This window comes from Natator depressus, chromosome 3 (genome assembly GCF_965152275.1).
Source record: "Natator depressus isolate rNatDep1 chromosome 3, rNatDep2.hap1, whole genome shotgun sequence".
Classification (NCBI taxonomy): domain Eukaryota; kingdom Metazoa; phylum Chordata; order Testudines; family Cheloniidae; genus Natator; species Natator depressus.
Window position 1 is genome coordinate 70,326,124 of NC_134236.1, and position 26,879 is coordinate 70,353,002.

General features: G+C 42.8%; 2 protein-coding genes across 3 annotated transcripts in view; one reads left to right on the forward strand and one right to left on the reverse strand.

Annotated features, from left to right (window-relative positions):
• Positions 1–15,288, reverse strand: part of MDN1 (midasin AAA ATPase 1) — a 164,727-nt gene extending 149,439 nt beyond the window's left edge. Inside the window, exons 1-2 of the mRNA XM_074948112.1 lie at positions 15,039–15,288; positions 574–800 (exon numbers count right to left, since the gene is read on the reverse strand). Of these exons, the coding sequence (XP_074804213.1) occupies positions 574–800; positions 15,039–15,137 (326 nt within the window). The 5' untranslated portion in view covers positions 15,138–15,288. The remainder of the gene's footprint in view (positions 1–573; positions 801–15,038) is intronic.
• A 183-nt stretch (positions 15,289–15,471) lies between these two features.
• Positions 15,472–26,879, forward strand: part of CASP8AP2 (caspase 8 associated protein 2) — a 34,686-nt gene continuing 23,278 nt past the window's right edge. Inside the window, exons 1-3 of one of the 2 annotated variants that reach the window (XM_074948117.1) lie at positions 15,472–15,716; positions 18,327–18,402; positions 20,518–20,592. In XM_074948117.1, the coding sequence (XP_074804218.1) occupies positions 18,354–18,402; positions 20,518–20,592 (124 nt within the window). In that variant the 5' untranslated portion in view covers positions 15,472–15,716; positions 18,327–18,353. Of the gene's footprint in view, positions 15,717–16,518; positions 16,670–18,326; positions 18,403–20,517; positions 20,593–26,879 lie in introns of those variants that run through there. The other variant, XM_074948118.1, reaches the window with a different exon arrangement.

The window sequence follows — 26,879 nt, forward strand, 5'->3', positions numbered from 1 at the left end:
CCCGAGACCACCACTTACTACTACCACCACACTGCAAACAACCATGTTAGCAGTCATTTGTCAACAGTCAGTTTAACTGACTAGTGCTGATTATACAGATTACAAGGACAAACAGTGGTCAGCACCATTTCCACTAACCAGTGTTAAGATCTTGTCAAGAGAGGGTTAATTCCAATTTGCTGAACCAGTACTGACCACTTTTATTTAGGTCAAATTTGGATTTAGGAGCCTAATTTTAGATGCATAGTTTTGAAAATTTTAGCCAATGAATAATTTTCACATAACTCTCTACCATGCACGCCAGACATTTTTCTATTTTATTTCAATCATTGAAAAAGATGCATATCATGTTAGACATTGCCAGACATTCATTTAAACATGTCCTTTAACTTAAAAGCTTGGGTTTTCTCAGTCAGAGTTTCAATTCAAGAAATGTCCATTAACAAGGCAATAAAAATATATGAAAATACCCGTTCTCCCATAGCCAGAAGAGCCATCTACTGACCAGTCAGCACTACCTAGTATACAGCGAACAAGTTCAAACATCACACAAGCAGACATCACATCACTTACGGAAGCACATCAGGGTGGTCACCAATGAGCTTGCTCATTGCTACACAAAGCCTTTCATGCAGATCGTGGTTGATCTGGCCACCAGCATTAATGGCTTCTGCATTTCTTTCCAGTAAATCCAGCAGGATTGGTCGAAACTGACGACCAATCAGTAGAGTACATTCTTTATCCACTAATAACTGTGCTAAGGCATTGAGAATACACTGGCGATCCTGCCGAGTCCAGATCTGGAGGAGAAGAAAGTGGAAAAGGACAATTAACAGTCACGATCACATCAAAAATGAGTTATCATTCGAAATCACGTTTCAGCTACTTACGTCACCAGTCAGTTTAAGACTCAACCAGAAATTTTAAACAGAAATCAGGCAGCACATCAGATAAGTAGCAATGGCAGAGGTAATAGGAGGTGGGGAAGAATAGGAGGCCAACTTCCCTTATTCCCCACAGCAGCCTTTAGAAATGTGTGTGGTGCCTTTTCAATCAACTGGCAAAAGGAGGTATAACGACACAAATTTTCACACCAGGCTGGAGAGCATCATAATGGAACAGAGAGCCAGGGACAAAACTAAATGGCTCTAAGATCCCATGTGCCAACTTGCAACATTGAGAGTGGGGAGCCAGACCCAACGCTATGGGACAGGAGCTGCCACTGCTGGGTGAGTGCAGGGCTGCCCACCAATAGCCAATCGTATGTCATTTACTCCCCCTGAATCCCATTCCAGAACCTGGGCTCCGCCACTGATAATCTATATATACATAAATACTTGTACTTCAGGGCACCCTCTGCAGTCACACCACTGTCACTGGAAATCAGTAAGGAGTGTAGTCCACTACACAGTCTGAAAAGCATTTATAGCAGTTATAAAGAAACACCATTACAACCTCGGGTTACATGCCTGTTTACTATTTCTTTTTAAGACACCAAACCTTAAATCAGTCATGCTATAAATGACTTTCTTTCCACGTTTCTGATAGTGTTTAAGGTACACAACACTTCTGAGAGAAGGAATTTTTTATTTGCAGTTTTGAAAAATATTTTCATCTGTCATGTCCAAGGGACCATTTATACAAGAAAATGCATCACAAATTCTGCAAAAGAGAACAAATAAGACCCAGATTAACTATCAACACCAGTTCATTCCCATTCTCTTTATGTAAAAAAACAACTAGTCTTTTCTCAAGTCTTTGTTTTGCAGCCTACTGCTATTATCTCCCAGTCATAAAACAGTTCTTGTGGAAACTTATCTCCCTTCTTGTTCAAGGTTCTGTGTAGCAAAACATAAAGCAGTATAAATACATTCATACAACATTCTTACCCCTCGCTCCAAACAACATAAATTGTCTTGACCAGCTCCTCATTTACCATTAGTTTTGTTCTTGTGAAACTGAACACTGAGTTTCCCTCACTTCCTCTCAGCTCTCAGAAGAGAATAAACCCAGAGACAACATACTTTTCTCTGACACCAGCTAAGAGTCTATTATTTTTATTTTATAGGTGGTTTGAACCAATTGTTTTATGTTCATCAGGGACATGGAAGAGTCTGTTCATTACAGAATTTAAAACAGGTGCCCGATTTTGAGTAGCAAAACTATTCTATTATTTTTAACTGCTGTAACAATTGATAAGTTGTACGAAGACAATATAGATCAGTATAGAGATGAGTCTGCATAGTAAAATCAAAAGGTAACAATGAAAATACACAAAGCCAAGCAGGCAAATTGGGTATTAATTTTATCACTTGTGGAAGATGAGAAGCTGAGGCTTTATAAGTCAGGCAATACACAAACAGCACCAGCTTAATTTCCCTATACCACTCACATACCTCAATGCCGGCATGGAGGGGTCACATCTAGGGTGAAAGAGTAATTTAGTCTCCAAGTCTACTCAATCCTTAGCTACTCCAATAAGACAGCTAACAGGGGTGCTTATTTTGTTTCTGAGACAGTCCTTTGGTTCTACAGGCAACGAGGTAAAATTTAGGCTGCCAGCTAAGAGAATAAAGTCCAGGGCCTCCATGGTAGCAGCCAAAGTTCTCAACATTGGGCTTAAGAGAAATGTTGAACATATGCCGAGTACCCTGAAGCCTATTTCTGTAGCCTTGAACAAAATGCAGGGAAACAGCTGTTTTATTGCTGACACTGTTGAAAATTGGAAGGAACTGAGTGAGATCTTAAAAAGAGAAATATGCAATGACAGAGTTAAATTACAAGTATTAAAAAAAAATGAATAGGACAAGCACTGTCTCCAGCTCATTTTCTTGCAAATATTCTCAATACTCGGTACCAGGGTCAAACCTTAACTGCTGAAGAAGAGGAGTTAGCTATGACATGGACATCCAGCAATCATCCCTCAATAATGCCAACTATAATAAACTTCAGAGCTAAGGGTGAACCATTCAGGAAATATGTTTGCTGATGATGTTTTAAAGAAAGTCACACCAGTGAACTGGTGGAAGTCACTTAAGCACTTGGATTCAGAGACTGTTGAAGTGATAATCTAATTTTTAACAGCAGTAGCTTCTTCTGACGGTGTAGAAAGAATATTTTCTTCCTTTGGACGAATTCATTCCAAATTGAGAAATCGTTTGGGACCTGAAAAAGCAGGAAAGCTTGTTTTTCTTTTCCAGATTATGAACAAACAGGAAAACGAAGGTGAGGACAACTGAGTTAGCTGCAGAAGCAAATATTTTAAGTTTCTCATGTTGACCTGGCTGACATAGTCGATTTAATTTCTGTTTTTTTAAAAAAATATTTCATTTAACTATTTTAGTTAAAAACAATGTTAACAAAACCAAACCTGATTTTAAAAAATTTGAATGTTTAACTACATTCAAAAATTCATATGCTTGTTTTGTTAAAATATTATATGTTTGCTGTTGAAGAAAAAAATCCAGAATACATAACATTGTTGTTTTAGTTAAATAAAACAATTTAAATGTCTGTCTGGCGATGTTCTCCTCCTAATACAGCATGGCAAGAAAATCTTCCAAATATTAATGATTAACCTAATGAACTGGAGATAGTTCACCTCCCAATGACTTCATAAATATCTGCTTCAGTTACCTTTGGTAAATGAAATAACCAAACAATCATTCATTTTCTGATATACCTGTAAAACTAACCTGAAAAGTTTTCAAAATAAATAATTTAAAAATGTATAGGGTGTACCTTCTGAAAATGAAACCTACATCTATCTCTGAGTTGTGAAGAATATGTATTAAGGTTATACCAACCAACAAGAATGCACGTTTATGTAGAAATCCATGATTAAATTGAGTCTTCCTGACTAGTGATTTAAATCAATTTGATGTAAATCAAATCCACCCCGGGTCCCTCACCAAAAGCTCTTAAGCAAACTAAGCAGTCACGGAATAAGAGCGAAGGCCCTCTCATGAATCAACAACAGGTCAAAAGACAGGAAACAAAGGATAGGAATAAATAGTCAGTTTTCACAGTGGAGAAAGATCAATAGCAGGGTCCCAGAAGGATCGGTCCTGGGACTGTACTGTTCATCCTATTCATAAATGATCTGGAAAAGGGGGTGAACAGTGAGGTGGCAAAATTTACAGACAACACAAAATTACTCAAGATAGTGAAGTCCAAAGCAGACTGCAAAGTGTTACAAAGGGATCTCACTGAACAGGCTGAGTGGATGACAAAATGATCAATGAAATTCATTGTCGATAAGTGCAAAGCAATTCATATTGGAAAGCATAATCCCAACTATACATACAGAACCACAGGGTCTAAACTAGCGGTTACCACTCAAGAAAGATCTTGGAGTCACTGTGGGTAGGTCTTTGAAAACATCTGCTCAATGTGCAGCTTCAGTCATAAAAGCTAACAGGAAAGAGATTGATAAGAAGACAGAAAATATCATAATCCCTCTACATAAATCGATGGTACACCCACACACTGAATAATACATGCAGTTCTGATGGCCCCCATTTCAAAAAAAGATATAGTAGAATTTGAAAAGATGCTGAAAAGAGCAGCAAAAACTATTAGGGGTATGGAACAAATTCCATTCAAGTAGAAATTAAAAAAATATATATTTTTTTTCTCCACTGAATGCATCCGATGAAGTGAGCTGTAGCTCATGAAAGCTTATGCTCAAATAAATTGGTTAGTCTCTAAGGTGCCACAAGTACTCCTTTTCTTTTTGCGAATACAGACTAACACGGCGGCTACTCTGAAACCCATTAAAAAGATTGGGACTGTTCATCTTAGAAAAGAGACGACTAAGAGAGGATATGTTAGAGATCTACAAAATCATGAATGGTTTGCAGAAAGTGAATAGGGAAGTATTATTTACCCCTTCACATAACAAAAGAAATAGGGGTCACCTGATGACAGAATAGGTAGCAGGTTTAAAAACAAACATAAGCAAGTACTTCTTCACTCAATGTAGTCAACTTGTGGAGCTCATTGCCAAGGGACATACTGAAGGTCAAAAGTACAACTGGGTTCAAAAAAGAATTAGATACATTCATGGAAGATAGGTCCACCATTTGATATTTGCCAAGATGATCGGAGACACTCCACAGATGTGTGTGGTTTGGTTTAAACATTTGTGTTCTGAAACAAACATCTGTGGAGTGTCTAGGTTAGCATTTAAAAATATGCTGTTTTAAATTAACTGATGATCATTTAACTCAAGTTAAAATGGAAGCACAAACTATAGTCTAGACTTACCCTTAGAGTTACAGTAGGAAGACGATGAGTTTAAATTAAGTTAGCCAACCTACGCTAAGCTGGACTGATATTGACCTTTTTCCTCATGTAGATATAGGGTAACATCTTTAGCTCGTCACGTTCTAAGCTCAAGACAGATAAAATAAGCTGAGGTGGTAACCTACATACCTATGGAAGAGGTCAGGCTTAGCTAGCATGTGTCAACTAAGGCTTTGTCTCCACTAGCACTTTTGTCAGTCAGGGGTGTGAAAAAAACACCCTCCAGACCAACATAAGTTTCACCAACAAATGTGTCAGTATGGACAGCGCTATGTCGGTGGTAGATGCTCTTTTGTCAACATACCTACCGCCACTCATTGGGAGTGGTTTAATTATGCTGGCAAGAGAGTTCTCCCCCACCAGCACACAGCGGCTACCCAGGAGACTTTACAGCGGTGTAGCTGCAGCGGTACAGCTGTAAGGTGAGTAGTGTAGACATAGCCTAAGCCTGGCCTTGGCTCAACCACATTTCCTAATCAAGACAAACCTATAGAGCAGTGGTTCTCAAACTAGGGCCGCCGCTTGTTCAGGGAAAAGCCCCTGGCGGGCCAGGAAGGGCGGCCAGCACATCCCTTGGCCAGCATCGCTTCCCGCAGCCCCCATTGGCCTGGAGCGGCGAACCACAGCCAGTGGGAGTTGCGATCGGCCGAACCTGCAGATGCAGCAGGTAAACAAACTGGCCGGACCCGTTAGAGGCTTTCCCTGAACAAGCGGCAGCCCTAGTTTGAGAACCACTGCTATAGAGAACAAAGAGTACATTCTACTGCCTTGGAACAGGAAACTTCCTGATAGGCAATAAACTATTTAATATGAGGACAAAGATTGGGGAGGATAACAGTCCCACCTAAACTAATATCAAGGATAACAGATAACATGGTCACTACTGTGGCCTAGATACAAATGCAACAACTGCCATTTTCTAGCTGTAAAGGCTTGTGCCTAATTTAAACTAATCACAAATGTACTGAAAAGGAGAGGGTCAGGGGATGAAGAAGCATAACTGCACCAAGGGCAGATGAAAATAATCTTCAGTTGCCTTCATGCGAGGAGGGATTGACAGCCAAATGGCGCTCCAATCGGGTTTTATTCAAAACACTATTTCCTTGTTCTAAATGTTTTGTGCAGTGTTAAGTTGTATCATTTAATTTGAATGCTAGACTTTCATTTGACCTGGAGATTCAATTGCAGGTTTGTGTTGTCCCACATGAAAAGAGAACATGTACACACTGCGCACTCTGTCTGTGCACAGATCCCATATCATCCTGAGGTGAAGGGCATTAAGATGAATGGTGCGCAAGTTAAGTATCAAAAGTTTATTTCCAATGTAGATTTTGATTTGGAAAGCATCGGCAGACTAGGTTCATAACACTAGAGAGCAGCAATCACAAGCCAATCTGATGTTATGATAACACATATAATAAATTGTTAGAGATATTTCTCTCCCAATTCTGAACATGTATCTAGCGAGTTATTTTTATTTCTGTACTGAAGGTTAGAACATGCATGTCATGGTAGATCACCATATTTGATCCTTTTTAAAAAAGGATCATTAATTTTTTTGTGACTAAAGTTTTAGTGGCTTTACACGTAGCAGCTAGAGCCATCTACAAAGTCAGACAGAACCACACCTGTCTCACATACACATCCTCCTGCATGGTAAATGGGAAAAAGCTAAATACTACCAAGAAATGGCCAAAAAGAGTGAGATAAAACAATATGTGCAACTACAACCAGGCAATACCCTGAATGGTATGTGTAAATGCAAGGCTTGTTAAAGCCCAGTAAAGACCAAATATCTTCAGATTGCTAGTGTTTGAAGAGACTGTTGTAAACCACCCATCTCAGGGATGGAGGATTTCCACCTCTGCAGGAGAAGCTTCTTTATTAATAGAATCACTCACAGAAACCACAGCTCTTCAGAGCCACAGAGGCAGAAAGAGCTCAGCACTGAGCACAAACCATCCGTTTGCTACATGTTATGTGACTGCATATCTGGTAGCTAAATCTTTTTTTGTTTTAAAGCTTAACATTTTAAGGAGGAGGCAGTTTGCCCCAGTTGTTAGGGTACTAGACTGGGTCTCCAGAAGCATAGAGCCTATTCTTGCTCTGCTTTGGCTTGCTGGGTGACCTTGGGGGAGCGAGTTCACCTCTCTGTTCTTCAGTTTCCCCATCTGTGAAGGGAGTAATGACAATAACTCCTTGGTAAAATGATTGAGAGCTGCAAATTATTATTTTACTAAAAAATCCCTCAGTTCATATACATCTGAGAAGTGAAAGTCATACTGCAAGATAAACTAGCATAATCGTAAAGTAATCCCAAAGAATCAACCAATTTGAGAACCAGAATCTAGTGTCCCAGATGTCCCTTAAGACTCTCTCAAATGCTCTCTCCTACTTGCTGCTTAAACCATAACTACATAGAGAAACTGCCCAAAGACTCAGAACTTTCAATTCAAGTTGCTCAGTTCACAGAGTGATGAAAGACGGAGAAAAAAAGAAGGATGTTGTGTTACCCTCCTGCTTGTAGTTTGACCTTCACGTTTCTGAACTGTGGAAACAAAACCCCACACTGCCACAAGGAGCCAAAATGACTTTCTCTAATAAAACCAGCATATGAGACTGCACCCATGAAAATGCAACATTCTGATTCAGAAGAGTTTGAAGTCCCAATATTTACTGCACATTAAGGACAATAGAAAATGTATGTTAGTTGTGACAGTACCTTCTCCTATATGGTATGAACATTCAGGCTGAGTATTTTATTGTGGCAGATGCCCAAATACTGGTGATAATGTCTATTATGCTAATTCACGTTTACATTGCTACTGGACCAGGGTGTCTGTAAACATTACTAGAACAATTGAGTTTGATTATTTTTAAACACAGAAATTGAAGATACATTCTCACATGGATGCAGCACAACTCTGGGTCTACACTTAAAAGTTATATCGGCTTAGCTATATCGATCACTAGATGTGGAAAAAAACGTAGATGCAGCTATATCGACAGAAGTGTGCTGCTCTCAACCTATCTAATATCATTCGAGGTGGTGTACCTACAGGCAGACAGAAAAATTCTTCTTCTGGTAGTAAGCTGCATCTACACAAGGGGGCTATGCCAGCATGGACTGTGCAGTGCAGACATAGCTTTAATAGGTAAGGCTAGCGCTTGTGAAAGATATCCCCTTGACACCATTGAAAACTGGAAATCCTGTGTTCATAGAGTAAATAAGGCATAACTAGCAGCAGTGAAATCTTCCCCCTACTTTTCCTTACCAGCCTTTCTTGAACCTACTCTAGATAGAAAAATCCCTCTAAATGTGAGAAGGGTCATTCTGTTGCCATGACAATTCAATCCTTAGCTTCTCGCAGAGTTGCCAACAAGGGTGCCAATTGTGTGGGTGCTGCATGATATGGATCCCCTGCAAGTGAAAACTGTACTAAGCCAAACTCATTTCATCTAGTCCAAATAAATACCACGTGCCCGTAATCACACCAATACCTCTCATTTTAGACTCAAATTAATTGCTGCCCCTCACAAAAGTGAGGTTTGCTTGCATTACCCAGAAATGCAGGGTCAGGAAATTAAGAGTGGTTGAAATTTTGGCATGATTATTTTTCTTTAGCTGAGACACTATTTATATGACTCATTTAAGCATGAACAGCAAAATCCCTTACAACCAGAGGGAGAAGCTTTAAATGCTTCTTTAAAATGAATCCCAAAAGCAGGATTCTCTTCCCCAAATTACTCCTGTAGGAATTCTGTTCCAAAATTTAAAAAATTCTGCGCACAATATTTTAAAATTTTGCAAAATTCTGCATATTTTAGTTGTCAAAATAACACAATATAATCATTCCAGTTTCAATTATTTTTGTAATTTATTTCAAAATACCTGTCAACAATATAGTCAGCAGCAAAAAAGATTCCCCCAGGAGTAGAGAGTTAAAGAAACCCCTATGACAACCCAGTTCCAGTTGGGTGGTGCTGGAGGAGGCCATGTGGGGCCCCCAGAGCCTAGACCCCTGCATTCCCATTCCCCCAGAGCCCAGCTGCAGGATACCCCCCAGCCCAGACACCAGCACCCCAAGAGGCTTTACTCCCCCCAGCTTCTTTACTGTCCTGCCAGGGGACGTGGTGCGGTGCAGCCCTGCCATTCCTTGTTGGATCATATTAAAGAAGTTCTGTATTAAAATCACAAATGAGTTTGATTCCCCATAGTTTAAATTCCAGGGTATTACTAATTAAGAGGTCTCTTGGGTTTTGGTACTGTTTCTCTCCCTCTATGTGTGAAACTTGCAAGCTGCTAATTGCGTTAGTACATTCTAAGACAGAGTCTGTTCTCAAAGCAATTCACAGAGACTCAAAGCAATACTCTAACAACAGAAACAGCACCCAGAGACTCCCCGCCCTTTTGTTGTATTAACAATTGTGATTAAAATAGAGATAGAGGATGTATGTGGATGGATGCTTGGTGTGGATAATAACTGAATGATCAGGGAGGTGCCAGCCTAAGAATCCAGTGTCCATCGGCTGAAGAAGGCGTCAAGTGGAAATAACCAGAGGACCCCCGGAGGGCAGACTGGAATCCACCCAACAGCCTCAAGAATGGGAGAACCAAAGAACAAGATAACTTCTTGGATCCGTCAGGAATGTGCTATCTGCTGATTGATTCAGCAACAGCATGATGAAGCAATTCCCATAGACTGGCATAGGAAGAAATTCCTATAAAAATAGACTCTTAAAAAGTGAGAACTTTGGGGTCTGATTCTGCAAACCAACTTCCAGGAGCATCAGATGAGCATCTGACAAGGCCCTGCTCCCTCCTCATGTCCAGGCCACCTGGCCAGTGGCTTGGCATGAGCAACTCTAAGGCTGGTAACTATGATGACAACCTTGCAGAACCTCTGTGTGTGTGTGTGTGTGTTTGTATGAATGAATGAGTGAATAAAGATGAGATTGAATGGAATGTTACAGCTATAACTAACTGCTTACTATAATAACAACCTTGCAGAACCTGTGTGTGTGTGTGTGTGTGTGTGTTTGTATGAATGAATGAGTGAATAAAGATGAGATTGAATGGAATGTTACAGCTATAACTAACTGCTTACTATGATAACAACCTTGCAGAACCTGTGTGTGTGTGTGTGTGTGTTTGTATGAATGAATGAGTGAATAAAGATGAGATTGAATGGAATGTTACAGCTGTAACTAACTGCTTACTATGATTCTTTCTGTATTCACAATAAATGTGGTATTTTGCCTTTTTCCCTTTAATAAGATCCTGCTGGTTTTTAATTTATTGGTATAACATCCTTACCCTTTGCCAGAGCTGGGTCTCCCGGGCCCTCTCCTCTCCCTGGGAGAATGAGGATCAAGCAGATCGTGCAGCCTCCAGCCCAGCCAGGCTGGATGCTCCGCTCACTGACAGCTGGGTACTGCAAAGTCCAGTGGCCCCTGGTGGTGGCCAGCAGCTCTGCAGCCCAATTCTGTCGGGGAAAACGGGGAATTCTGCAAAATTCTGCATTGTGCAGTGGCACAGAATTCCCCCAGGAGTACCAAATAGATTTTGGACAAGTCCCTTTGACAATGATTTATGAAACACTAAAGAGACGAGGAGAAGGGAGCCAAACAAAAGCATTGAAGTTGCAGAACAATACAAGCAGAATGTATCCTGTATATAAAGCCATAAAGATATAATATATTTAGCAAATTAAAATGATGAACAGAAAGGATGGCTGGAGATGATTGCTGTTGAGTGACCCCAGCCTAATATATAAGGTACTACGTTCTCGGAAACTGAAGGTCCAAAGCCTGGCAATACCACAACAGCCTTTCAACTCGCCAAAAGAATTAACTACTATCCACCAGGGTTCTACCACTGGCCCCTATTCTACAATCCATCTTTCTATCAGTTTCCAGCAAGCAAGAGTAATAAAATTGAAGCTCACCTTCTCCTAAAGCTACAGGAAGGGGAAGGACATTCTCTCTCTCATACTATTTCTCATACATTCTCCCTGCTGGCTGCAGTCAGAGAGAGATGGACTGCTCTGCCTCTTCTTGCTACTCTACCCTTCCCCGCTTCCATTTCTCAGGTCTTTCTCCCTCATGAATAACTTCAATACCTGACTCCACTGCTTCTCACCTGTCAGATTCAGCTCCCAAATGTATCATTCTGACAGTCTTGTCAATTTCCTACAACATATAACCTGGCAGCTGAAGTTTCTGACTTTATGAAGAGGAAATATCCGGACTGGTTTGATGAGAATGACTCTCAACTATGTCAGCTCTTGAACTCGCTGCATGCTTTTGCTCCAAGCCTACAAAGCAGATAAAGTTCAGCTGCTAGGAGGGCTGCATATCATTGAGCAAATCAGATGGTTCAGACCAGACTTAAGCAAATGATAAAGCAGTGGCAGAAAACACAGTGGCAAAATTACAACCGATAGCAGACCGCAAACACACCAAAAGCTTTTTTCCTGGTCTCCATGCTGGGTATGTCCCCAGGTGAAACGGGATAACCCTCGTACGCACTCTGGATGGCAATCAACTTTTAATTGACAAAAAAAGAAATGCTTGATGGATGGAACATTTCAGTTCACTTCTCAACTACCCTTCAGACATCCCTGAGGAAGCAATGAATGCTCTTCCACAACTCCCTTTAGAAGAAGGGCTTGCACGAGCCCCTACCTCATACAAGACTACAGTCAAGCAGATGTCACAAGAGAAATCACCTGGACTAGATGCCATTCCAGCAGAACTGTACAAGCAGGCTGGCTACCATATTGCAAGGCACCTTACAAGGCTCTTCCAAATTATATGGGAGCAAGAGTCAGTGTCACAGGATTTCGAGGATGTCAATATTGTTCACCTTTATCAGTTTGCCCTATCACCCTTAAGGTGATCATCATCTCAGCATTTCCCTACCTTCTGCTCCTGGGTTATACTGAATAGACCTAACAACTATTTTTGGAAACCATTTTCCTTGAATCTCAGTGGGGATTTCGGTCTGAATGGAGCACTACACACATGATCTTTGCAGCCCCTCAGCTCCAGGAAAAATTCCAGGAACAAAACTGTGGTTTTCATATGGTGTTACTCAACTTAGCCAAGGCTTTTGATTCTGTAAATCATGAGGGACTCCGGAAACTTCTGTTCATCTTTGGATGCCGTGCAAAGTTTATTTCTGTCATCTGGTCCTTCCATAATGGGATAATGGTCAGAGTGATGGAAAATGGAAAGATAGCAGACCACTGTCACTAATGGCCCCAAACAAGGCTCTGTGCTTGCTCCCATACTCTTTTCCATCCTTTTTTTGGCTATGCTTATGCATGCATTTCATAACACTGACAGAGGAATATTTATTCAGTTCTGCACCGATGGGAAATTGTTTAATCTGCAACACTTCTGTGCTCATACAAAAGTGGCAGCTTTACTTATTATTTACTTTTTACTTTTATTTGCTGATGACTGTGCACTAGTTACAGGTTTCCGAGTAGCAGCCGTGTTAGTCTGTATTCGCAAAAAGAAAAGGAGTACTTGTGGCACCTTAGAGACTCAAATAAATTTGTTAGTCTCTAAGGTGCCAAAGTACTCCTTTTCTTTGTGCACTAGTTGTTCACCAGATTAATGACATTCAATTTATAACTGATCACTTCGTTCATGCAGTTAATTGCTTTGGTTTCACAATTAGTCCAAAAAAAACCCTGAAATACTATATGAACCAGTGCAGGGAGATGTGCATGTCTACCCATTTATTAAGATCAACACCACTCCTCTCAACGCTCCTCTTGATACCTGGAGAGCATGCTGTCTAAAGCGAACTCTGCATTTGGGAAGTTGCCACACCACCTACAGAATGATAAGGGCACCAAAATAAGCGATAATCAAAATATCTAATGACACTTCTGTATGGTTGTGAGACATGAACAACACATTGCCCCATTCCAGGAAACTCGATCAGTCCCATTTGCCTTCAGTCTGTTTGCAGGGTCAAATAGTTGATCAAGATTCCTAATACCAAAATCCTTAATTGCTGACAGATGTCTGGCACTCAAAACATGCTCATAATGGCTCAGCTGCATTGGTCTGGGCACCTTGTTTGTACGGCTGACTCAAGAACACTCAAGGCCATATTTTATGGTCAGTTACAACAAGGCAGTCACTCTCATGGTTGTTGGTACAAATGGTATAAAGATACACTGAAGTCAAATCTGAAAACATGTGATGTCGAGCCCAGTAACTGGGAAGAAACAGCCCATGACAGAGCAAGGTGGTGGCAGGTTTGTCATGTTACCATTAACTATTTTGAAGCAAAGTGCATCAACACCTTATGTGAAAAAAATACACAGCGCAAAGCAAGGAGACAACAGCCTACAATAGTCACAGACAATTACTCAGTTCCATGTGCAATGATGTTTGCAGTCCTCACATCCATCTGATCTCCCACATACATGTTCGCTTATAGAGTTGGCTAAATCCTTGCACATCAGTTTCACTTTGCTCCTACTAGTGCTTGAGAAAACTGTAACCGCCAATGAACAGCCTTGTCTAAAAATAAATAAGACTGCAAATTACTGCTTCACAGTAGGAAGGTTTTTCCTAACTTTAGCAGAGAGAAAATCATTTTGAAATGAAAGTTTACATCTGAAAAAGTTTGATGGTTTAGGCTCCCTCACTCTCGGACATCAGGAACATTTCCTACTAGGCACTCAAATGGGAAAGTGTATTTTGAGCCCTGTGTATACAGATATGCCGTTTAAGTGCTTTGAAACGTCAGTCACGAAAGATGCTATAATATAAAATTTTTGCACTTTTATCTCCTCTTCCAACACCTTCCAACTGAAGACCGCCCAATGCTTCACAGACATAAATGAATCAGACCTCAACATCAACACAACATAGATAAGTAGCCCTACTTTTTAACTAAAGAAACTAAAGCACATAGAAGTCAGAGATCTTCTCCAGATCACATTGCAAGTGGTAAAGCTAAGAATAGAACTTCCTGTCCTTTACTTTACTAGGCCATATTCCCTCTAATATTTACAGAGAAGAGTGAGAGAAAAATACATCCTGAAGTGTAGGGGACTGAAGCAGAGAAACTGAGGCCCAAAGCATGAAAGGTATCTCAATGCCTAGCACCCTCTAGCTCTCACTGTAGGGCAGATTCATCTCCATAGCGCTGGAAGACAGTGGAGGTTAAAACCAAGGAGGAACAGTTTGCTGTCGATGGGGATAGAGTACAGAGATGTCAGAAGCGGAGCTCCCGTGGCTCCAACTACAGAGACCAGAAGAAGAAAAGATCTAACTACGCAGAGCAGTAGAAAAGGTGTTTTGTCCTTTCCCCATTACGGAAACACCTGGGTGAGAAGATAGGGCTGGACAAGCATTGCAGGGTGAGAGCCAGCAGGAAACAAAGATGTAGGGGCGATGGGGGTGCATGGTGTTCCCTACACAGGGTGCAGCTGTCCCTTGCTCTCCGTAGCAGACGCTGCCCGAAGGGAGATGGAGGGCGGGAGGGGTCGTGTCTTTGGGGAGGGCAGCTCTGGCGAAGCAGACGAGGGGTGAGGGTGTTTCAGAAGAAGGGGGTGCCCTTGTTCTCCTCCCCAGCCCCACAGCGATAGCCGGGTGACGCAGCAGGCGGGAGCGGGGGGAGGCGTGGGTTGGGAGGGCTGCCCAGGGAGCTGCCCCGTGCCCCCGGGAGCTGCGCTGGCGCTGCGCGGCCACTTGCTCACCTGCTTGGCCAGGAACCTGCCCAGCTCGCTGCTGCTCTTCTCGTTCCTCTGCGCCACCAGCTGCAGCGCACCGGCTAGGTGGAGCCGCAGGGCCTCCATGTCCCCGCGCCACAGCCCCCGCCGCCACTGCCGCTGCGAGCTCTGGGGTCTCTCGTGGAGGGGGAGGGGCGCGCTTCCCTTCGGAAGCTCCGATACACCGCGACACGTGGGGAACAAGAAGAGACGCGCAGCTCGCGCTGGACGAGCTTCCGTTTCTGGCAAAACGTCACCAAGCAGCGCCGTTGAGGGAAAGGAAGAAGCCTCGCGTCCTCAGCCGCGGGGCCGGTGGAAAACTACGTATCCCAGCATGCATCACTCCCCCGTGAGCCCGAGCGGCCACTGGGAAGATCGAGCGCTGCATACTGGGATCTGTAGTTTTCCAAGGAGTTCCCCGGGAGCAGGTGCAGTTCTACTCACAGCATCGGGAGCTGGGGCGAGTCTTACCCTGTCCCTTCGCTGTGATCTCGGATGCTACTGCTCGTTTCTGCCCTGGTTCCGCGTTCAGAGCTCGGTCCTGCCGGCTGCCAAGGCTCCTCAGTGCCCACTGAACTACTGATATGACACTGCAGCTACCTGGGCAGCGAGGAGACAGCAGGTGTATGAGGCGAACAGGTCGGGCTCCGGGAGAAGGGCGACGAGGTAACTAGAACATGGTCGTGTTTTGATACTGACTAGCGGCGCGGCGCATGCACCGTTGCTATCTCCTCGCGTGTTGGCGGTGGTCTGTAGACACCAGGGCACACTGGAGCCTGGTGAGGGAATCTGGATGAGAAGGTGGTAGCCTGACAATATTTTCAAGGAGTTTTGACGTTGATACAGTGACAGCAGGATCGGGGCCTCCTGTTTTAGACTCTGATCCTACAAGGGAATGCATTTATACCCACACCGAGTCGATTTAATTTCACTGAATAAGGGCCTCAGGCTGCAAATGCTTCATGACGGAGACCTTGTCCAGCTCATTGTACCCAACACGCCGCTGGAGGGGGTGGTGGTGAAAAACGAATAATGTCATGTGAGCGCTGCAAACAGTGCCACTAACACAGGCAAAGGCAATTCGCGGCGCTGTTTCGCTCCCCCTTGGCCGCCCCGAGTATTGCCCACGGGCGGAGCACGAGGAGTGTGCAGCTGTATTTTTAGCTGCGGCGTGAAAATAAAATGAACCTCCTCGTTTGCCCATTGCCCCAGGACGCGAGGCATTACCCCTCCCTCCCGGCAGGTACATCTGCTCCGGGCGGGCGGGGCGCTGGGGCAGGCGCCCCGGAAGCAGAGTAGAGCGCTAGGGTCTGGGAGCGGAGCTTGGGGCGCAGGGGAAAGGGGGCGGAGCTCGAGTGGAGGGGGTGGGGCCAGGCTGTTGGGGGCGGGGCCGCCTCAGACGGTTCACTTTCGCGCCAACTGTTTTTTCCTAGAGGCGGGAACTAGTGACGTCAATAAGGTTACGTGCTGTGCGTCTCTGTTGAGTGGTTGGCAGTTGCCCGAATCCCGCCCCTCCTCCCCTTGGCCCGGCCTGCGGGACCTGCGGCGGCGACAACGGCGGCCCTGGGGGGATCCCGGGTTTCTGGGAAGCTGCCGCGGCGGGGGAGAGACGCCAACCGGTTGGTGAAGGGAGCGGAACAGGGGGCGCCAGGCGGATACTCGCAGCCAGGGGGAGGGGTTGGAAGAGAGAGACCCAGTCTCCACCCCCCACCCGGCATAGCCCCCTCGGGACCGGCACAGCCTCCCCCCCACAGCTACCAGCCTGGCACAGCCCCCCCACAGCTACCAGCCTGGCACAGCCCCCCCACCAGCCACCACCATCCCTAGCCTGGAACAACCCCGCCACCGCTCCCCCCTCGCTGCTGCCACGGCCACTCCCTGCCTGGCACAGCCCCCACCATCACCTTCCCCACCCAGCCTGGCACAGCGACACCTCCCTAGCTGCTGCCACCCCCACCCAGTATGAGCTGCCCCGACTGGCATGGCCCCCTACCCCCTGCCCAGCTGTTGCCCATCCCCAGCCTGACATGCCCTCTCCCAGCTGGCCCCCTTTCCCCCAGCCTGGCATAGCTCCCGTCTGCCCTTGCCCCATTGCCCAGGCATTGTCATCACCACCTTGGCATAGCCCACAGCATCCCTGGCCAGTCATAAACTCAATCCCTGTTCTTCCCTCACCTCCCGGCATGGCATAACCCCTATTTTCCCTATTGCCATCCCTGGCATAACTTACTAAATGGGAAATGACTACCTAGGAAGGATTGCTGCAGAAAAGGATCTGGGGCTTATAGTGGATCACAAACTAACTATGAGCTAACAGTACAATACTGTTGCCAAAAAAAAGCAGACACTATTCTGGGATGTATTAGCAGTAGTGGTGTAAGCAAGAAGAAGTAATTCTGCCACTCTGTTCAACACTGACAAGTCCTTAACTGGAGTATTGTGTCCAGTTCTGAGCACCACACTTCAGGAGAGATGTGGACAAACTGGAGAAAGTCTAGAGGAGAGCAACACCTCCACCCACTGAGACTCTTGATGCTGCCCTTTGTGTATGCCCTGGTAAAGATTTCATAGCATAGTTACTTGTGCTGGTATCCAGATATCTTATTCTCCCTGCCCCCGCCCCCATTGTATTATTCTATGTTCACCAGGCTGCCACCCTCACTTCAGCAGTGGTCGCATGTCAATGGTGGTGGGAAGGATTAAATGATAGTTTCCAGTTGGTGTACAATGTCTTGGGCTAAGTGCTATTGGATCCATTGGCAGGAAAAATGTCATGTAAATGTGCAGTGTCATACAGGTTGCTGCTTTGATTTTTAACTGTAACAGGAATTTACTTTTTAAGTGTAGGCAGGAGTGGAATTGGATTATTTTCATTAATTGGTTTAGGAATACACTTGGTAGACCTATTATCTTTATGCAGTGTAAACTGAACTGGCTGCCTAGGAAAGCTTTTTCCTAAGAAGATTATTTAGCAATACTAAATAAAATAGAGGTTAATATAATTTTGTCTTGCTTAAGAACACTTGTAATTCTGCATGAAGTTGTCCTTCATTTATATGATAAAGGCTTGTTTATTTTGCCAGACTACAGAGCTATATTCTGTAACCTGACATCAAAAATCCACCTAGATCTACTTCGCTTGTTGTTGGATCTCATTAAAGAATGAGTGCCACATTCAAACCTGTTGTGAGTGATACTTAAAGATGCTTTTAGTTCATGATATAGTTTTCAAATTTTGGTTAATCTAACTGTTCTGCTTTTTTATTGTACACGCAGATGGGGAAGCTGTAGGGAGTTAATATAATGGAAACAGATGATGATGGACTGACATTATGTGATATCCCTTATGGTGGTAAGACCTTTATTAAATAGGTTGTTAATTTTTTACTTTGCAAGATGAAGACAAATCCTCCACACCATATGTATAGTAATACTATGATGAGTGAAAATAATAGAATGTGTCTTTAAAAATCATTTATATCTAATCTGGTACTGCAAGTACTAAAATGCTATAATCATGTGGCTAATGCAGGGTGTCAGTACAGGCCAGAGTTAAGGTTGTGTGGGTATCTTAACATGTGTAGATTTTAAGTGTAACCTTAACTCTGCATTTCCTGGGTTTGTAATGCAGGATTTTGAGATAACTACAACATCCCAGTAGTGTCTTACCTTTAAATTGCTTCCCTCAACCTGAACTCCATTTTAAAATAGTTTTTTATGTGGGATTATTATAGGAGGTGTACTAGTTTGTGTCTGCTGTATATTCATGAGTACATTTACCTTCACAAGCAATCAAGATACTGTAAACGTTATTTTCCCAACCAAGAGAAAATCAAAACAAGGCACACAAGACCAGATATCAAATTTCAGGTGCACTATGCATACCAATATCTACAATAGTAATAACTGTTCGTTGCAGAATTGGAGGGGTTCGAAGAACGCCAGTGAGAATGAGTAGAGGCATGAGAAGTCTGATATGAAAAGACATTGAAAAGACTGGGATTGTTAACCTGAAAAATAAGACAAACAAAAGATGTTCAGAATTTCCCAAGTTTGCAAGAAATCTCAGTATTCAAAATTTCTTATGAAATGGGGGATTTGGAAAAAAAATTCTTTTGGAACACTGAAACATGGTGATTCTAAAATAAAATAGACTCCTTGATATCCAGCAGCAGCTGAGTGAAATAGACATGATTATATCAGTTTCATTCCTGCCCATCATTGAATAGCTGCAGTGAAACTGGTGTGAATTGTGTCAACAGCTGCCAGAGATCCAGGGGGCTGCACTTGTGGGGTAGCCCTGCCATGCAGATTGCCCCGCGGCTGCGATTTCAGGGCTTCCAAACTCCCAGGCCAGCTGGCTGACTCCCACAGCCTGTGGAGCTAGCTGCTTCAAGAGTCTGGCTCAGGCCAGGGAGCCAACTGGCCAAGGAGTCTGGTTCAGTGGCAGGGAGCCTGACAGCTCCAGATTCATATGGGGCTTTCAGAATCTCTGCTGCACTGCTAGGAGCTTAAACACTGAGAACCAAGTCTGCCAGGCTCCCAGCTGGATGGCAGGGAACCTGAAAGCCCTGATAGCTATGGCTCCCAGTGATTCCTGGCTCCTAGCTCAAGCCAGAGTTTTCAGGGCTTCTAGGCTCCTTGCTGCAGAATCAGGGCTTCCAGGCTCCCTGCTCTGCTGCAGGAAGCCTGGAAGTCCTGCAGTCCCTGGCCCAAGGCAGCCCACATGGTGGGGCTCCCCCGAAGCCTGCCAAGTGAGTTGGTAGGGACCCCAGGCTTGCTTTCATGGGAAATTTCAGTCTTGATGAACCAGCTTTTTCCAATGAGCTCTAGTTATATTATTAAAGTATCAGTAAACTTTAATCATATGAATAAGCTATTTGAATTGAAACACAGATTACATAAACAGATTGCTATATTAAATTTCTTATCAATGTACTATGAGGAGATTTTAAAAATAGCAGTAGTTTTCCATCATTTGGTGTTATGATGCTTTTATCTAATTTCCAGAGTGGTCCAAGCTTTGGCTGTGAAGTGCCATTGGACTAGGGTTTCAAATTTCAATATGGATGACTTACTGCTTACAGATTTATTTATGTGTAGATCTTCTGTCTAAGACTTTGGGAACCAAGGGTCTGTCTTTTCCTCATTGACACTAAAGACTTTTTTTTTTCATAGGAGTGGAAACTTACCTTAGTGTCATTGGCCAAAATGTCCCTATTTCCCACCAGTGTGTAGCCTTTGCCTATTTTTTGTTATCCCAGAGGTAGCTGTATTCCATTAGCAGTACATATGCTTAGTTATAAAGTAGTTGGTGATGATAGGTGCTATACAAATGTAAAACGTTGTTCGTTAATACATTAGTGTTAATTGTAGTTCTGTGAAATGCACACTCGCATAGAAAGAGTAAAGCTTAAAACTTACTAAAAGTTTAAAAATTTTGCTTTTGATCTTGCTTTATTTGCAGCTTCCTCTTTTAGGGATGATGATGAGAGCTCAGTGGATATTTATGATGGTTTGGACAGCACTTCAGTTGTTTCAGGTGTGTTGACAGTAAACTGCTGCATTGTCTTATTCAGTTTGATCTACTGTGTGAGGATTCTTGATGCTACACACAAATAAAGTGTCACCTGCCTGACTGGGTGCATTATGTTAATAATATCTATTTGTATTATGGTAGCATTGTTACACCAAAATGTTGTACCAATAAAAAATAAAAACCAGCAGGATCTTATTAGAGGGGAAAGGCAAAATGCCACATTTATTGTGAATACAGAAAGAATCATAGTGAGCAGTTAGTTACAGCTATAACATTCCATTCAATCTCATATTTAATCACACACACACACACACACAGAGGTTCTGCAAGGTTGTTATCATAGTTACCAGCCTTAGAGTTGCTCATGCCAAGCCACTGGCCAGGTGGCCTGGACATGAGGAGGGAGCAGGGCCTTGTCAGATGCTCATCTGATGCTCCTGGAAGTTGGTTTGCAGAATCAGACCCCAAAGTTCTCACTTTTTAGAGTCTCTTTTTATAGGAATTTCTTCCTAGGCCAGTCTGTGGGAATTGCTTCATCATGCTGTTACTGAATCAATCAGCAGATGGCACATTCCTGACGGCTCCGTGCTGCCAGATGTTATCTTGTTCTTTGGTTCTCCCATTCTTGAGGCTGTTGAGTGGATTCCAGTCTGCCCTCCGGGGGTCCTCTGGTTATTTCCACTTGACGCCTTCTTCAGCCGATGGACACTGGATTCTTAGGCTGGCACCTCCCTGATCATTCGTTATTATCCACACCGAGCATCCATCCACATACATCCTCTATCTCTATTTTAATCACAATTGTTAATACAACAAAAGGGCAGGGAGTCTCTGGGTGCTGTTTCTGTTGTTAGAGTATTGCTTTGAGTCTCTGTGAATTGCTTTGAGAACAGACTCTGTCTTAGAATGTACTAACGCAATTAGCAGCTTGCAAGTTTCACACATAGAGGGAGAGAAACAGTACCAAAACCCAAGAGACCTCTTAATTAGTAATACCCTGGAATTTAAACTATGGGGAATCAAACTCATTTGTGATTTTAATACAGAACTTCTTTAATATGATCCAACATAATCCCCCTTTTGACACTAAGATTTATAATCGTCAGTGTCACTTTCTATGTAGCCTATTCAAGAGAAGGTACTGTGAGGCAATTTGAGTTTGTGATTCCAATTCATGCCACATACACGATCCTAGTGATGTATCTTTACTACAAGGTTCTGGGGCAACAGGCAAGGTGAGGCACACCCACTTTTGAGGAGTCCATTCGGTACAACCTCTAGTGTCCAATAGCTTCCCTCCCTCCCCAGCCCACTGGCTCAAGGTCCAGGGTAGCCAGAAGGATCCCATGTGTAATATGGGGAGTGGGTTAACCTTCAATACCTTTGCCTCCAGGGACTGTTGGTGTGCAATTTTGACAACAATTTCTCCCATTAACAAGTCTGGTTTCACAATACTGGAAACATATTGCATCCATTCATGTTGATAAGTGTCAAACAATGATCTCTTTCTTTGTTTTAACAAATGCATCAAACCCTTAATATTTCCCAATATGACGCAGAACATTTTGTGTTCCAAAGTAGCTCGTGCAAGTATCTGCATTTCAGTGCATCCCATAGCTATGGCTGTGTAGTTTCCTATTTCTAATTTTTTTTTTTTCTTATGCATAAGCCATGTGGTAGTATTAAGCCATTGCCAAAGATTCCATCGGGCTTTTAGGTTACCCAGACCAATTTGGACCAAGTCTACGTTGGCATGTACTTGTTTTTGTATCAGGCTGTCCTGTAGCTGGGACAGAAAGCTTAATTTATTTTTAAGTTCCTGCAGGTCTTCAGTATTTTTTTTTTTTTAAACACACAACAGTGCTAGCAACAAGACAAAACACAAGACAAAACATAGAACACAAAACACAATTTCTATTGTGACAGTAGATTCATGGTTTTGGGTTGCTTTTCAGCTGGCATTAGCTTTTCCTGATTTTCTGAAAGACAAAAAGAACATGTTTCTACCCCTTTTGGGGTGGCAGATTATTGCTTAAAATATTTCTTTTACAAATACCCTTGCTGATTGCAGGCAAAACAGAGGAATTGCCCCCACATTTTCCTGTTTTTGTTCTATAGGCAGGCCAGGTTTCAATGGCTTTTATCTTTTAAGGGTTATGGGGAAATTATCCCACTGTTTAGTCATTAAATCCCTGAGTTTTCCTTCTTATACAGCAGACCAAGTTTATAATGTTTTTCCTGCTGTGTTAAGCTTTAAGTTTTATTTACAGGTAATAACTGAGAAGCATCATTACCATACGACCTTAAAGGGTTTTTCCAAAAATCATACACACTATACGTTGTTACAGGGATACTTATTATCATTAAATTTATTAAAATTATCTTGTTATCCCATGCCTTTTATTTAGGCAATTTGTTTGCTGACCAGGTGTGTCCTTTATCTGCAGCTCCTTTGTGCTGCTAGTTCTTTCCTTCCTTTATCATTTAGGTAATTTGCATTTTCACAGAAGCTTCCTGCTTTTGGATTTAAAGCCATCAGCAGCTCAGAGACTCTATCTTAAAAGGGACACAATCAGCTTTCACCAGAGTTTTGATTACTTTTAACTTCTGCTTCCAAAACACACAGCAATCTGAAAAAGAAAACCCAACCTATTGTGGCTCCCTTTGGAGCCCTAATAGCATTTTAATTAAGTAGCATGGTACGTTTGCATTTCTTTTGCCCCTTCTACAATATACCCTGCGCATGTTCTGGGGCAAATGCACATTCCTTCCATAGTTTAACTTCTATAACATTATCCATATCAATTTTTACATAAGGTGTAACTATTTCTTTTTTTTTTTTACAGAGTTTTCATGTACCTTTATCAAAGTGACAGTCTGATTACTCAGAGCCATTTTAAGACTCAGTGTTTCTAACATTGCTTCTTTTTGTTTTGTGCACCTCACCCCTGCTGTTGCTTCAGAGAGGAACTGTCTTTTTTAAATTTTTTTTTCTACAACTCTCATCTGCTATTTTGTTACAAAAACAAACAAACAAAAAACAAACAAACAAAAAGAATCCAGAATTTTTTTTTTTATATTCTCCTGATTTTGACTGCCCTGCTGCAGCCACGACTTAAAAACATTTTAAATTTTGTAAAGCATTGAGTTACCTTTTAAGGGTTAAATGCCAAATCCCAAAGCCAAACAACACTAATTACCTGTGTCTAGCAAAAAGGTCTGTCAGTTTTGCAACTTTGAATTAAAGAGTCAAATGGATTTTTAGTGGCATTATTTAAAACAAAAACAAAACCAACTGGTCCTTAGAACTTTACATATTTACACACACACAGACAGATACATACACATTTTCTTTTCTTTAACATCCCTTCCACGTTGCTCTGTTTTTTTACATCTTACATTCCCTTTATACATTTGAGGCAGTTAAGTTCCAATAGAACCCCCTTATGTTCTTTTAGCAAATTTGACTAAATTGTCCAGTCAAATGATTTTAATCAGTGTCTTTTGCCTGGCTAATTTACAGACATTCCTTTGGAAAAGGGCCCATTTTTCCCTCAGAATGGCTGCAAAGAAACCAAGAATGCTCTTTCTCTAACACTTTTTTTTTTCCTTTTTAACATTTTCACAAAGTTTAGCTGCTTAATTCCCTCCAGCCTCTGCAGAGTTAACTTTTTTTTTTTACTCTTTCTCTTTGTAATTATGCCTGGGGGTGCCATACATAGGACCTTCTCCCCCTTTACCTGCCTCCCTCCAGCCTCTGCAGAGTTAACTTTTTCACTCTTTTTGTATTCCTGGAGTGCCTCTTTCACTATTTTCAGCTGGCTTTGGGTATTTGTAGCCAGCACCTTCCAATTGTCTGCTCCCTTTTCCGTTTGTGCCTTTTCCTCTTTACATGAAGACAAGCGGAGGGAAGAATCCTTACATGCCTCCCACAACAACCAAATTGCTGCTGCATCTCTTTTGGCAGCACTAGAAGGTTTGTATATGAGGATATACTGAGCCAATCTATCCTCTAGGTCCGAAATAGTGCAGAGATCAGCTAGGGCTTGTTTAGTCCAAGGACTGTGCCCAAATTTTTGAAGGTTTTGTTTAAAAGGTGTAATTTCTTTAACAAAAGGTGAGGTTGGAGTTCCTTCTGACTCCATTCCTCCCTCTGGTACTGGCTTACCCTGTTTTCTTTTAAACATCTTAACATGGATATTTCAATCTCTTTGTCACTGCTGGTATTACTTAGCAAGTGACACAGCCTAGATTCTGAAATCATAGCTTAATCTATGCGTTTTTCCCCTGCTACCTTCCCGGAGGCCAGCAGGTCCCCTGCTACCTTCCCGGAGGCCAGCAGGTCTGGTTAACCTATTTCTCCCTGCTACCTTCTCGGAGGCCAGCCGGTCCGGTTAACCTGTTCTTCCCTGCTACCTTCTCGGAGGCCAGCAGGTCCCCTGCTACCTTCTCGGAGGCCAGCAGGTCTGGTTTAATCTGTTTTCCCTGCTACCTTCTCGGAGGCCAGCAGGTCTAGTTTAATCTGTTCTTCCCTGCTACCTTCTCGGAGGCCAGCAGGTCCCCTGCTACCTTCTCGGAGGCCAGCAGGTCTGGTTTAATCTGTTTTTCCTGCTACCTTCTCGGAGGCCAGCAGGTCCCCTGCTACCTTCTCGGAGGCCAGCAGGTCTGGTTTAATCTGTTTTTCCTGCTACCTTCTCGGAGGCCAGCAGGTCCCCTGCTACCTTCTCGGAGGCCAGCAGGTCTGGTTAACCTAATAGAAATGCCTAGCTCACTAGAGCTGGCGGTGTGCACACCAATATTTACAATAACTGAGGTTTTTTACCAATATTCCCCCTTTCGCAATTCTCCACCAAAATGTTATACCAATAAATTAAAAACCAGCAGGATCTTATTAAAGGGAAAAAGGCAAAATACCACATTTATTGTGAATACAGAAAGAATCATAGTGAGCAGTTAGTTACAGCTATAACATTCCATTCAATCTCATATTTAATCACACACACACACACACACAGAGGTTCTGCAAGGTTGTTATCATAGTTACCAGCCTTAGAGTTGCTCATGCCAAGCCACTGGCCAGGTGGCCTGGACATGAGGAGGGAGCAGGGCCTTGTCAGATGCTCATCTGATGCTCCTGGAAGTTGGTTTGCAGAATCAGACCCCAAAGTTCTCACTTTTTAGAGTCTCTTTTTATAGGAATTTCTTCCTAGGCCAGTCTGTGGGAATTGCTTCATCATGCTGTTACTGAATCAATCAGCAGATGGCACATTCCTGACGGCTCCGTGCTGCCAGATGTTATCTTGTTCTTTGGTTCTCCCATTCTTGAGGCTGTTGAGTGGATTCCAGTCTGCCCTCCGGGGGTCCTCTGGTTATTTCCACTTGACGCCTTCTTCAGCCGATGGACACTGGATTCTTAGGCTGGCACCTCCCTGATCATTCGTTATTATCCACACCGAGCATCCATCCACATACATCCTCTATCTCTATTTTAATCACAATTGTTAATACAACAAAAGGGCAGGGAGTCTCTGGGTGCTGTTTCTGTTGTTAGAGTATTGCTTTGAGTCTCTGTGAATTGCTTTGAGAACAGACTCTGTCTTAGAATGTACTAACGCAATTAGCAGCTTGCAAGTTTCACACATAGAGGGAGAGAAACAGTACCAAAACCCAAGAGACCTCTTAATTAGTAATACCCTGGAATTTAAACTATGGGGAATCAAACTCATTTGTGATTTTAATACAGAACTTCTTTAATATGATCCAACATAATCCCCCTTTTGCTTTTTCTTCCCTCCCTGTTTTTTCTTTAACATTCTAACAAATTTTTAATTTTTCTATCACTCCTGATTTTATTCAGTGCTAAATGTGGTATTTTGCCTTTTTCCCTTTAATAAGATCCTGCTGGTTTTTAATTTATTGGTATAACAGCATCTAAGAATTTCAGTCAAGGATTGGGGCCCCATTGTGGTAGGCACTGTGTAGCCAAATAACATCCCTGTCACAGAGATTTTGAAGTCTAGGTGCCTGAATAGGAGGTGACTGATGAACAAAACATACAGATAGGATGAGGGAGAGTGTTTGACGTCTGTGGTCTATGCTTTAGCATTACAGTGGAGCTAAAGCATGTGAGTCAAGACTTGAAAGGGGACATAAAACAACAAAGAGGAAAGTTTGCCAGTTATATTCTAAGTGCCCTTCATTTTGGAACATTCTTGGTAACTGGGTTGAGTGTGAGACTGCCCCTTCTCTTTCTGACTGACCTGCCTGCTACCTGTAACTCTCAGGAGTCA